Here is a 13,607-nt window from a genome sequence, read left to right as displayed (position 1 = left end):
GACCCACACTATTCCCTACCTACAACCCTTTGATGACTCCAGGATTCCTGGAAGGTGAGCTCTACACACCCCACATTGCCCTGGGCTCTTTGAGGCTGGCCTGACATTCAGCCCCATTTATGGTACCTTACTGCCTCACCTTCCACAGGTGCAATAAAAGCTCTGCCAGACCTCCAATGAGCCATGCTTTACCAACTGCCTTTGTACATTCTATTCTCACCCTTGGAAATGTCTTTCCCAGAAAACCACTATCATTCCTGCAAGACTCAGGTGTAGACGAGAGTGTTCTCCCAGGTTTAGGGCCTCTCCACTGGGCTTCCACTCCTGGCATCCAGCTTGGCGTGTGTGTGAGAAAGATCTATAAACACATATGAAAAGCATCAACTGGCAGACTGCACTCTACGCGTGCACAGGAAATACGTGAATATGGCTGTAATGTCACAGCCTTGTACCTCAATCTGCACTAAAACACGTGGCTTGCCCAGGTTCGATAGAATCTGAATGGGGACCCGAGACAGAAACCAAACCATCAACTACAGTAAGTATTTTAGAGCAAAGAAAGCAGGTGTGAATCATTGACACAGAGGTAACAGATTCCCTCTGTGAAGAAAGGATGCAAGAATGGGGTGCTTTTCAGCAAGAATAAAGTGCACAGGCGTTACCTGGGGCAATGGTTCTGCTGACCTTATTTGGTATTTTTGGAAGGCAGGAGTATGAAATGGCAACTTCAGTAAAAATAATTATGAAAATTAAAAATAGTTATAAGCTAAAGGGTATCTCCTTGCTGTCTTGAAGTGCATAAGGAAGCTCCTTTTGTTTAATTCAAAGAGTTATTTTCTTTAGAAGTCTATAGTCTGCCACAAGTGAAGTATTAGTGCACACAGTTTGGGGTGTGTGATTAAGATAAATTTAAATGTCGCTGTGGCAGAGAAGAAACAACAAGATCTTAGAGAGGTGATTGCTACCAGAAGCCATTGTCCCACAGAGATGTGTGCTTCAAAGGACAGAGCTAATATCAGGATTATGTCGAACACTGTTAACGAACACTGACATATACATGTAAAATCAAACCTACTGAAGGATTTTTAAAAGACAAAGAGATGTTCAGAACACTACCAGTGTGACCTTGACCCAGGCTACAACCATTAATTCCTAAAGCGGGACAAAGCTACAGGGATGTCCTAACTCTTTCTGCACATACAAGGATCCCACTCTCTCTGACCTCACACCATTTGGCTTGTACCAGACCAATCCAGTGTAAAGACCTAGTAGAATCGGGCCTGCCAAGTACCCCCAGCCATGCTGAGCCCTCACTATCTCTCATGAAGGGTGTTCATTCAGAACCACCGGACTTGGGCTCCCGCAAGGAAGGACCACATGGCTGGCCCAGCAAGCCTTGGCGTTGCCTAGGTGGGATCTCGCCCTTTGGAGAGGGTCACTTGTAGCTTTGATGCTCTAGAAATTATGTTTACAGAAGCCAAACCTGCACCCTGTGCAAGAGAAGCTGAGCTCAGGGTGCCCAGCCTCAGGGCCAGCTCTGCCAGGTGCAGGCTAGGACTGGAACTATGAAACTCTCTCTTCCACTGCAAAACAGCCGCAAGGAATGTACCTGTTCCACTGGGATCTGGGGACTGGGTGAGCCCCGCACAGTGGCTGGCACCAAGGAAAGGCTCAGGGTGCCTGGACTCTAATTTGGGGCACAGTGGAGAGAGACAGGCAGAGAGAAGCCGATGTGTATTATTACTCAGAAGATTATTAACTGATACCGTGTTCATAAGACACTTTTCACTCGTGACTAATGATTGCACTCACAACAACCTGATTCGGAACCATCACGGATATGGGAAACAAGGATTCAGAGGGTTTTGAGACCCGGGATACACAATAATGAAAATAAATGCTAAGAAAACTACTTACACTTCTGCTCAGCCAAATACCCGTGTACCAAGTTCTCCCACCATTAGCTGCAAAGACTCTCCAGACCTGGAGTCTATACACAGTGGACAGCCTACAACACTTCCCGCCAGGAAGCTGGTCCAAACAGGACTTCTTCCTAGAGCCACTATTTCAGCCTCAAAAAGTTTCTTTATGTGGTCCTGAGTGAATGAAGAATGCTCTGTACCTGCTCACAAGACCAAATCGGAGCGACGGGCTTTCTCTCTCTCTCTCTCTCTCTCTCTCTCTCTCTCTCTCTCTCTCTCTCTCTGTCTCTCTCTCTTACACACACACACACACACACACACACACACACACACACACACACACTGTGCAATTCCACCAACTAAGCCACCTCTGTCAATCTCAAGCTCTGAAGACCACCTTGGCATCCTAGGACGCTGAACCAGAACAACGCTTCCCCCCCCCACACTTCACTGTGAAGCAATGTCTTCTCTGTGACCCCCCCCCAAGAGATAACTTAAGTTCTCTTGTCCTTTTCCAGCCTGTCCCAACTCTGGGCTCAGCATGATCTGAGTTTCTAAAGGCTACAGAAGCCTAAGAGGTGACCAGGTAGGAGCTCCATGCCTGGCCCTGGGCCGGTGCAGAGCCAGTGCCGGGTGACACGGTTGTGCTGAGATCCAGGTGTCCATCCTTGTACTGCACTTAGCAGGTGCCCAGCGAAGGATGGCAGAAGAAATGCTCCGGGGATGTGAAGAGTAACGGGCTGCGGGAGGGGGTGTCTTACCTTCTTCGTTCTCGTCAAACACCGGGGGCTTGTGGGAGTGGTTCCCGCCCATATTCCGCAGCTACCGCCGCTACTACATGCCCGGCCTCGGGATGTCAGAAGCAGGATTCTCACAGGGATAAGGGATGCAGGATGCTCTTGGGAGATCGAGCGCGGGATGAGAGCCCCAGAATGCTGGAAGCAAGCTACGATGGGAGCGGCCAGACAGGGTTGTAGCGTGTGTGGAGGGAGCTGATTGCAGCTCAGGGGTGGGGACCGTGTGGTCACCCTTTTCTCCAGGGTGCCCCGCAGCTGAGATCGCCTTACCCCCTGAGCCCTCACCCTGTTCTATCCATGACGCACAATGCACTGATGGAAACCCGGGGACTCCCTAAGTCCAGATCACCGCGCAACGCTGCTCACAACGGTGATGAGAAGAACAGGGAGGAAGAGGAGAAAGAAGAAGGGAGGGAGGGCGTTCAGCGGGAGGAGGGGGCGTAGACCCGGATCTCAGCCAAGAGTTAGAAGCCACCGCCCCCATTTCACAGTCGGGTGGGCGGGGACTCCGAAGAAAGGGGCCTCCCTGGAGCAGCTGGGTTCCTGGGACTCCCCACCCGTAGCGTTTGACAGTTCGTGTTGGCTCAGAACTGCGGTCACCCACTAGGCTCAGCCACAGGCTTCTTTGTTTTCTGGGACGTTTAATGAATGAAAGGAGAACCCAGATCAGTAAAGTCTAACGTAACCTCTCCTTGTACATAGAGAACTGAAGCTCACGAGAGTGGCATTTACAAAAAAAAAAAAACAAAACAAAGACCGTCGTTTTGGGGAAATTGCCTGTTCCTGTCCTCACACTGTGAAGCCTGGAGGCTAATGTAGGGGCGGGTTCTCATCTGGGCCTCTGGGCTCCAGCAGCTTGGAAGTGCTGGTTTGTGTGGGGGGGGGGGGGAGGTCTCTAAGGACCCTAGACTTGCAGGGGCCAGAGTGTGTGGCAGAAACTCCCTATGAGGCTGGCATTACCAGTAGCGCGGACTGCTGGCCCAAGCTACCCAGGGACAAGGCATCTCTAGCAGTATCCTGCCACCTGCTGGGCGCTGGGAGCCACTGTGCGAACTAAGTGGTGAAAGGAAAAGGCTCTTTTCTGGGTCTTCCTAACCTATTTCCCTCCCTCTGCCCTCCGCCCCACCTCCTTTTTTACTAATATAATGTAATTTCTCAGAAAGCAAGGACAAAAAAGATGAGCCTGGAGCCAGCTCCGCCCTGACCTATCTGATTAACTGCTTGTAGCCTAACTGTTTTCATTCTCACAAACTACATATCTGGTGTTTGTGTGCCAGTCCTGGGAATCTCATCTGTCGAATGGGGTGATACCCAGGTTGCTTCAAGGTTATTCAAATATATATATATATATATATATATATATATATATATATATATATATATATATATATATCAAGAATGCCTGGTGTTCCAGAAATTAGTGGCAGATAGGCACATCTTCCTTGAACCAATGAGCTTCGATGGTGTGGCCAGCCTACACACCAGACCCTGGGCTGAATGCAGGACATAGGAGACACCTCAAAGTCAGGAATAGAAATTCAGACAGTGATGAATCTTTTTCACATTCTAGGGAGTGAACTTTGAAAGGTCATATAACCTCTTCGGGCCTCAGTTCCTCCACTTCTGCTGTGGGGCCAACAGCACTTTACATTCTAAGGGCTCATGACGGGCTCATGATGTGTCTTGTTGCCTTGGACCCTGAGTGGCTGTGTGAGCAGCTGCTACCTCACAACTTTTCCTCCACTCCTTGACATGCTGTGGATGTGAACTGACGGCCAATTCTGAAAGAGGCCTCAAGAGATGACCCTTGTGTCTTTCAGTTCCACCTTTTGCCCAAGAACAGCAGCCTCTTCCAAGGACGAAAGGACCGGGGTGCAGACCTGAACCACATGTATGCCCATAAGCAGAGCTACATGCTCAGGCAAGAGAGGTGTGTGCTCTGAGAAGCAGCTGAGATACAGGGTGTTTCGAAGCATTATCACAGAAGATGTAACTGATGTTCATATGAAAGCAATAACCATGTCAACAAAAACAATGGTTTTTGCTGTGTTAGAAGGAATCCCAGGCGCCTTGGGGATAACACAGTCAATTGTCTGCCTCTCCCTGCGAGGCCAGAGAGGCAGAGAGTCACTAATGGTTTTGAACATCTGCTCCTTTTCATCACAATTCAGGCAATAGTTTTTAAATACTTATAATGTGCCAGCAACTAGAAACCCAGTTGACTAAGATGGGGTGCATGCAACTTGACGATGTTTAGAACTTCTGGCAGTGTGGGGGCTTTGATAATAATAGGAGGTAAAGGCAGGGCTGTGAGAGCCAAGGGAAGACATCAAACCACACCTAGCATTGCTGAGGGATTTCTGGGAGAAATGGGCTTAAACTGGGCCTGGAGGGGCAAAGAGAATCCACAGATGATGAGAGGAGCTGCAGGTTCCTTCTAGAGTGGTCAATAAAAAATGGCTACTCCATCTGGCACTGTGTGCCAAGCCCTGTGCCAAATCTTGATGGGCTACTCAGCCTAGCAAAGCCCTTCCTCCTCCCCTCATTTACAGACTATGCTGGACTTTGGGTCTTAATTGCTTTGCATAAGCTGTCCTCTTCAGCCCTCTGATGGCCCTGGCAGGCATCACCCAGACAGAAGGAGACTGTGGCATGAGGAGCCTAAGCTGATAGCAAAGGCGAAGAAAAAGACCCAAGATCAAATTCCAAAGCAAACATGTATACCAGGTTTACTGAAAGGACCTGGCGGTGACCCATAGAAGGGAAGGGGCTGTTTTCAGAGTCACAAATAAATTCAGCTTTTAAATTTTCTCTTCTAATTGTTTTTCTTGTGTTAGCCCTTAGTGGAAACAATGGTACTTTCACATTAAAAAGTCTCTCAGATATTGCCGCTGATTTTGTAAGATGTGTGTCATTGAGAACATGGATCACAGAATCAACTCAGTGGGGTTCGCATGGGCTCCCAGAGACTGATGTGACAGCCACCAAACCTCATAGGTCTGCACTAGGTCCTCCACATACATGTTATGGGTGTGTAGTCTGGTGTTCTTGTGGGACTCCTAACAATGGGAGTGGGGCATCTTTGAATTTTTGTTTTGTTTTGTTTGGGGCTCTTTTTTTTTTGCCTGCTCTTGGGACCCTTTTCCTCCTACTTGGTTGCCTCATTTAGCCTTGATATGAGGGTTTGTGCCTAGTCTTACTAGTCTTTTTGCAACTTGTTATACTGTGTTCTGTTGTTATTCCTAGAAGGTCTGCTTTTTGGAAACAGAGGATGAATGAATATGGGGGCTAGGGGAGGTGGGAAGTTGATGGGAAAGAGTGGAGGGAGGGGAAATTGTGGATGGGATGCAATGCATGAAAGAATAAAAAAATGTGTGTCATGGTTTACTAGTTACTGAGGGACATAAGGGGAAATGGCACAATTGTCCCCATTTTTCAGATGAAGAAAAGGGGGCTCTTGGGTTTGAATGGCTGATCTGTAATTCCATTAAAATCATTAACATGTCCCCACAAATTTCGTGAGTTGAAAAAAACAGAAATTTCAACACTCAGGAGGGAGAGGCAGATGGATCTCTGAATTTGAGGCCAACCTGGTCTATAGGGCAAGTTCCAGGACAGCCAGGGATACCAAGAAAAACATTACCTTGAAAAAAAACAAAAGATCCGGAATATCAACCTTCATCAGGCAATGAAAGGAGACAGAGACAGAGACCCACATTGGAGCACCGGACAGAAATCTCAAGGTCCAAATCAGGAGCAGGAGAGAGCAAGGAACTCAGGACCGCGAGGGGTACACCCACACACTGAGACAATGGGGATGTTCTATCGGGAACTCACCAAGGCCAGCTGGCCTGGGTCTGAAAAAGCCTGGGATAAAACCGGACTCGCTGAACATAGAGGACAATGAGGACTACTGAGAACTCAAGAACAATGGCAATGGGTTTTTGATCCTACTGCACATACTGGCTTTGTGGGAGCCTAGGCAGTTTGGGTGCTCACCTTACTAGACCTGGATGGAGGTTGGTGGTCCTTGGACTTCCCACAGGGCAGGGAACCCTGATCGCTCTTTGGGCTGACGAGGGAGGGGGACTTGATTGGGGGAGGGGGAGGGAAATGGGAGGCGGAGGAAGGGAAGAGACAGAAATCTTTAATAAATAAATAAAGAAAGAAAGAAAGAAAGAAAAGAAAAGAAAAAACAAAAGAGAAGGAGGAGAAGGAATTGTAGTAGTAATTTATTTTTCTTCTTTAGAAGACCAGAAATTCAAAGTCTAGATGTACACCTAGCCTGTCCCCTCTAGGGATCTACAGGTGGGAGAACCTATGCCCTCCTGGAAGTTTCCAGCATCCTCTAGCATCTGGCAGCTCCAGGTAGTCCTTAACTCAGGGTTACAAGTCCTCACTCTCTCCTACCTATGTTACCTGGCCCATCCTAGCCACCTCCTGTATGGACTTCTCCTCAGTGTTACTGGAACGGAGCTTCCCCCATGACTCAAGAGACCCCCGTTCAACCAGGAAGTCTCCAGGAGTGAATGGGAAACTAAATGTTGTGTGGCACCCAACCTTGCTCACCTCTGGTTTTCAAGACAGCAGACTGCAGAGTCCTCCAGAAACCTCAGCCACAAGTCTTCGTGGTAGAAGGCTCGTGATTGTGGTAACATCTGTGTGAACTGCTCTGAAGCAAGGTCTTTTTCTACAGCCTACATGTGCTGGGTGCCCCTAGTCTCGGAGGACTCCAGCTGTGCTCCAGATGAAGTTGGCCCCTAGTCTGCCCTTCTAGCCTCATAGCTGACACAGTTTTTTCTACAGCCTACATGTGCTGGGTGCCCCCAGTCTCGGAGGACTCCAGCTGTGCTCCAGATGAAGTTGGCCCCTAGTCTGCCCTTCTAGCCTCACAGCTGACACGGTTTTGTGTAGCTTAACTATACACAAAACCTAAAATTAAATAGACCATCTCTGACCTGAGCCTGTTGAACTTTGGGGTCTGAGAAGAACAGGTGTGAAAATCTTTCTGTGGGTTAAAGAAGGGATTTGGGGAGCTCTCTAGACTCAGAGACAGACATTGAATAAGACAGTTTCCTTTCCAGTCTTCCATTTGCAGAGTGCAGTCTCGTGACTCCTCGTGTTGTTGCTGAGAACATGAACTGGCCATTCTTGCATTTGGGGCTCTCCATGCCTAGGACTGTAATGTTTAGTTTTCTGCAACTTGATCTCACCATGGAGGCTAATGTTATTCCCTGGAGCAGGATGTCTCCTGTGCCAAACCATTATTATTTTTTTTCAGAGTCCGCTAGATCAGATCTTGTTATCCTTCTTGTTAAGCCTATTTTATTTAAAACTTAAGTCTGGTTTGCCTAGAGTAAATACCGTGTGCTGATGTTACAGTTTAAGCCATTCTACTTGGCAGCGTTGTGCCTTCCAAAGAGAGAAAATGATAAGGCTGTTTGTGGCACCCTGCGATAAGGCAGGGCCTGCACGTGCAGTTCTGTGGTTAAAAACTCATCCCCCTTGCATGGGTGGTTATCCCCAGTGATTAAAAAAAATCAGCATTTCAAAACACAATTCTACTGCACATCTAAATGTGTGTGTGTGTGTGTGTGTGTGTGTGTGTGTGTGTGTGTGTTCAGTCAACAGGGGTTTATAAAATGCTCCCACTGTGGGCGTCTGCATTTCTTGGCATTGCAAGACTCCCCTGGAGGTATTTTCATAGTTTGGAATCTAGTAACCCTACAGGATCTGAACTGCTCATTCTTACATTACAACGATTTGCAGCAAAGCTCCACAGTGCCCTCAAGTTAAGTGTTTGGAGAAGACTGCAACTGCAATGTGAACCAGGCTGGGCAGGAAGACTTTCCCTACTGCCAAAGGCAACATCCAATGGAGTGTGTTTCTCCTGTGCTCCTGCCTAGTTTATAAGGATTCTTAGAGGTTTAAGGGAGGCTTGAGAACACAGGGAAGTATGTGCACACGTACGTGTGCCTGTGCGCATGTATATAACTAAGTCCCCTAGGTCAATTTTTGGTTTATAAAATAGGGAAAAGTTTTCTTGATGTTTGAGATTGGGAAATGATCCCCCAAAACATGTTGCTTTCACATGGTCTCAATAACAAGGTCTCGCTGCTGTTCCCTGCCCCATTTCTCTGTCATCTTTGTCCCTCCCCATCTCCTCTTCAGAAGGGGCTATCTCTAAAGTGCCTTTGTCTGACTAGAAAACTTCTTCCAAAAGAGATGGAGTGGCCGTAACCCCTCCCTGGGTGTCCTATGTTGTAACCACGAAATCCTGGTCACTAGTGAGAGGGGGCTGGAGTAGTCGGCATGACCAAACAGGCTTGCATCTTCTCTAGGGCACCTCTGAGGTTATCTGAGGGACCTGTCAGCACAATGAGATCATAGTCCTTGGTGAATTCCTGCCCCTTGCCTGCCAGAGTCCCACGGAACTATCAACAGTTATTCACTTTCCCCAAGGAACCACCTACCTCTGTCAAAATCATCGGCTCCCTTCTCAAGCTCCCTTTGCTGTGCTCCCTGTATCATGTTGCCCTTTTCATGACCTCTTCTCATGACCCCCTTGCCATGGTCCCCTCTGAAGAAGGGTGTGTGTGTTTCTGAAGCGCCCTGGGTGGCTGACTAATCATTCTCTTATATTTCCCCATTGAATCACTTTTCTCAACACCTGAGAGAAGCAGGTGGGAGGAAGGGATCACTTGGCTTCACAATTTGAGAGGGCACCGTCCATCTTGGCGGAGAAGGCATAGCATGGCAGAGCTGTGGCTGGGACTTCTTGGGTCTCCATAGACTAGAAATCAGAGAGCTCAAGCCGGAAGCAGAGCCATGTAAGCCCCAAGCTCCACCTCCTAAGGGCCTACACCTGCCACATAGGTCCCCTATCCCAAAGATTTCACAATCTACAAAAAACTGCAATGCAGAATAGAGACCAAGTGTTCACATTCATAAGCCTGCGGGTTTTTTTCATGGTCAGTTCCTAACGTCAGACTGGAGAGGTGGCTCGGTCAACAGAAAGCTTGCCTAACACGTATGAATCCCTGAGTTTGGATCTCCAGAAGTCCACCAAAAGCCAAGCATATGGGTGCATGCCTGGAGTCCCAGCATCGGTGAGATGGGAGGCAGAGACAGGTGGGTCCCTGGAAGCTTCGTGGCCAGCTAGCCTAGCCTACTGAAGCTCACACCAATGAGAAACACTGCCCAAGAGGTGGAAGACACCCGAAGACTGACACCCAAGGTTGTCCTCTGCCCTCCACACTCACTCCATGCACACACACAGCCACACCCATACACATGAATTCACGAGACACAGCAAAACTAGACCACTGGGGTTAGGAACATCTGGGAAGGGTGTGTGCCTATTCTCCTGTCCGTCTGTCTCCTCTCCATCTGTGAGGCCGAACCTCATCTACAGCGCCAGCACATGTTATCTCGATGTGTTACGGCAAGCTTTGGAGACAAGTGCCCAACAGAGAGCCTGCCAGGGGCTAAGCAGCCACGAATGTAGGCTGGCTTGGTGGCTGTCCTGGTCTGCTTTCTGTTGCTGTGATAAATACCATGACCAAAAGCAACTTTGGAAGGAAAAGGTTTATTTCAGCTTACAGCTTACATCACGCAGGGAAGTCAGCAGAGGAATTCAAGGTGAGAACCTGGCGTTAGAAACTGAATCAGAGACTGAGTGGGAGCACTGATTTCTGGTTTGCTTCCCAAGCCTTCCCCAGTTTTCTCTCTCATACAGCCCAGAACCACTGACCACAGCGGGATGGGCCCTTTCGCAGCAACCATCAAAGGAATGCCCTGTACGTTTGCCTACAGGCAAACTTGATGGAGGTATTTTCTCAAGAGAGATTTCCTCTTCCCAGATAGCCCTCGCTTGTGTCAAGTTAATAAAAACTAACCCTTGCACTAGCATTAGAAATATTACATGTGCAGCCAAACCTGAAGATCAGAGTTGGATTCCTGGAACTGATGTGGCAGAAGGTGAGAGCTGATTCATGCGTGTTGTACACACACACACACACACACACACTAATGTAACCAAGAATATCACCCTCAACAGGATGCTCCTCCATACAGGACATTATGTAGAGGTGGGGATACGCTGCTGGTCCCTAGGGGATAGAGACCTCCCCAGCAGAGAGCCCTTATCCCCTCCTGTTACAACCAAGAGGGCAGCTGCTGGGACTGCAGCCCTGTCTGGCAACCATGCTGCACACTTCCTGGATGTCAGGAGCTGCTCTGAGTACTTGGTCGTTACTGGAGAACAGGTCAGATGTGGCCCCTGAGCTGGAGGCATTCGACAGCTTTCAGGTTGCTTCCTTGATTATGTTTTCCTCGCATCAGGCTTTGAGATGGGAATGGCCCTTATTACAAGTGAGAAAGTCGTTCTTCGAACACAAGCATGAAACTCCATAGCATGTGAGCACATGTGTTCTTACAACACTTTAATTCGCACTTTGATGAAATGTGTTCTCACCTTGTAGAATGCAAATGTCTTAAAACGCCTTTTCCCTCATCAAGCACAACTTCAAGGCTCTGCTGAAAAGGCCCTGGCCCCGCTCTTGCCTTCGGTCTTGTTTCTGGGTCTGGTTAAACCATCTTCCCAGTTAGAGAGACCCTGCTTTTATCCCCACCCATGGCAAAGCGCACATATTCCTCAGCCCTCCCATGGTTAGGAGTGTGTACACAGGAGAGAGGACTCTCGAAATATTAGAGGCTCAGCCTGGTGTGCTAGCATACACCGTTAGTCCCAGTACTCAGGAGGCAGAGGCAAGAGCTCCATGAATTCAAGGCCTGCCTGGCCTATATAACAGGTTCCGAGATGGCCATGGTTATATAGAGAAAGTCTGCCTCAAAAAAAACAAACAAAAAAGTAAAAGGGTCAAACACATAGGATGCTCTTCACATTCTCTTCTTAGATGTGAAGAGTACCACAAAAATGTCCCCTCAGTGAAGTCTGTCCGTGGGTGTGAAGGTGTGTAGATATTTATAAGTTCCTTCTGGGATTCTGTGCCTAGGTCTGTCTTGATATACGTTGGCTTTCTGTTAGTGTAGCAAAATACCTAAGATCATTATTTGAGAGGCAAAGAGAGTGAGGCTGGTGTAGTGTCTCAGGAGGCTGAGGCAGGAGCATCAGTGCAGCTGAGGTCAGCCTAAGCTACAGAGAAGACCCTGTCTCAAAAAAGGAAGGAAGAAGGGAGGGAGAGAGGCAGAGAGGGAGAGAGGGAAGATAGAAAGTAAAGAAGGAAGGAAGAAAGAAGGAAAGAAAGGAAGGAAGGGAGGGAGGGAGGGGAAGGAAGGAAGGGAAGAAAGAAAGAGAAAAAAAGAAAGAAGGGAGGGAGGGAGGGAGGGAGGGAGGGAGGGAGGGAGGGAGGGACGGAGGCAGGGAGGGAGGGATGGAGGGACGGAGAGAGGGAGGGAGGGAAAGAAAGAAAGAATCTAGTTGTCTATGTACATGTTTATGTGTGTAGACACATGTGTGCAGGTATATGTGCTTCTGTGTGTGCGTGTGTGTGTGTGTGTGTGTGTGCTTGTGTGTGTTTGTAGATTAACTTCGAGCGGCTTCCTCAACCCACACCCCACTTTTTGAGATTTTGAGACAAGGTCTCTCATTAGGCTGAAGCTTACCAATTCAGCTAGACTAGCTGGCCAACAAGCCCTAGGGATCTTCCTGTCACTTTCCTTCTGTAGTAAACTTTTCTATATGGTTGCTGGGAAATCAAACTCAAGACCCCAAGCTTACGCAGCCAGCATTTTACCCACTGAGCCCTCTCCTCAGCTCTGTGTTGCCTGTGTTTGAAGGGCAGTTCAACAACGTGGAGACTTCCCTGAAGAAAGACCTGACAAGCACATGGCAGGCAAAGTTGTTCTTCAGAGTTAAGATCCAGTCCGGCACACCACCAGGTCAAAAGGGTAGCAGCATCTCTATCAGACGGGATTGACACAGGCAGTCTGTACTTGCAAACAGGCTCAAGGGATTCACTTGACTCCACTTCCCCGGTGCGGCGGTTGCACATGTGTGCCATCAATGCCTGGCTCTACTTATTTTTTCCTCCTATGGGTTCTGGAGATTGTCAACTGAGCCATCTCCCCAACCCACAGCCTTGGCCTTCTATGCAGTGTGAATTAAGTTCAATTCACAAAACACCTTTGTAACATCCATGCTAAGTGCACAGGGCCAGGGAGAGTTCCATACACTTGGGTCTCCCCAGTGAGGGAGAAAGGTTTGGGGACTCCCATCCTACAAGGCATTTGGACTTTGTGTCTATGCCACCTCAGCCTCTTGCCAAGAATCAGCAACAGGCAGGATAGGGCTGACCTGGCCTACCATCTCCTCTGACTCAGAGCTGTGGTGTAGTCTGGGGATTTTATGCCCATCAGGGTGATTGTAAAGACAAAGTGTTGGAAGTAGAAGCCTTCTGTACAATGGTCTTTTGACCCTTCCTGACACCCTTTCTTATGCCACCAGCAAACCCCACCCCCTAAAATTATGCCTTCCTCAGAGGGAAGAAAGGAACCATTCAGATAAGTTATTTATAAAACCTGGAGGTCGCCCTTAGCACAGCTCACCAGCCAACAACCTGGAGAGGCCGTGCCAGCTTCTGCAGTGGTCTCTGCCTGGGCTTTCTGTCAAAGATTTAAATTTTTCTCTCCGCTTCCTGCCCTGGGTGTATACTGGCTATGGGACTTCCTGGAAGGCCAGAGGCCAAAACACTCAAAGTGCTTCCCAAGGGAGGGAGCCTGGCTTTTCAGAAGAGGCAGCCTGCAGGGGCTGCTAAAGAAGGGGCTCCAGAGCTCTGGGCCAGGGGAAAGTTGGGGGGAAAGATTGGTGGATGTGCTTAAGCTGCAGCTGCAGACCCCATGTGGCCTCTGCATCAGGAGGGGAAGC

At 48.6% G+C, this 13,607-nt stretch overlaps 1 protein-coding gene across 1 annotated transcript in view; it reads right to left on the bottom strand.

The window, feature by feature from the left end:
* The window catches only part of Stk32b (serine/threonine kinase 32B), a 231,787-nt gene extending 228,487 nt beyond the window's left edge, over positions 1 to 3,300 (bottom strand). Inside the window, exon 1 of the mRNA XM_075943713.1 lies at positions 2,684 to 3,300. Within this exon, the coding sequence (XP_075799828.1) occupies positions 2,684 to 2,735 (52 nt within the window). The 5' untranslated portion in view covers positions 2,736 to 3,300. The remainder of the gene's footprint in view (positions 1 to 2,683) is intronic.
* Between the last annotated feature and the right edge of the window lie 10,307 nt (positions 3,301 to 13,607).

Source organism: Microtus pennsylvanicus, chromosome 12, assembly GCF_037038515.1.
Source record: "Microtus pennsylvanicus isolate mMicPen1 chromosome 12, mMicPen1.hap1, whole genome shotgun sequence".
Lineage (NCBI taxonomy): Eukaryota > Metazoa > Chordata > Mammalia > Rodentia > Cricetidae > Microtus > Microtus pennsylvanicus.
The sequence above is the reverse complement of the archived record's forward strand: the minus strand, read 5'-3'. Positions and strand labels throughout refer to the sequence as shown.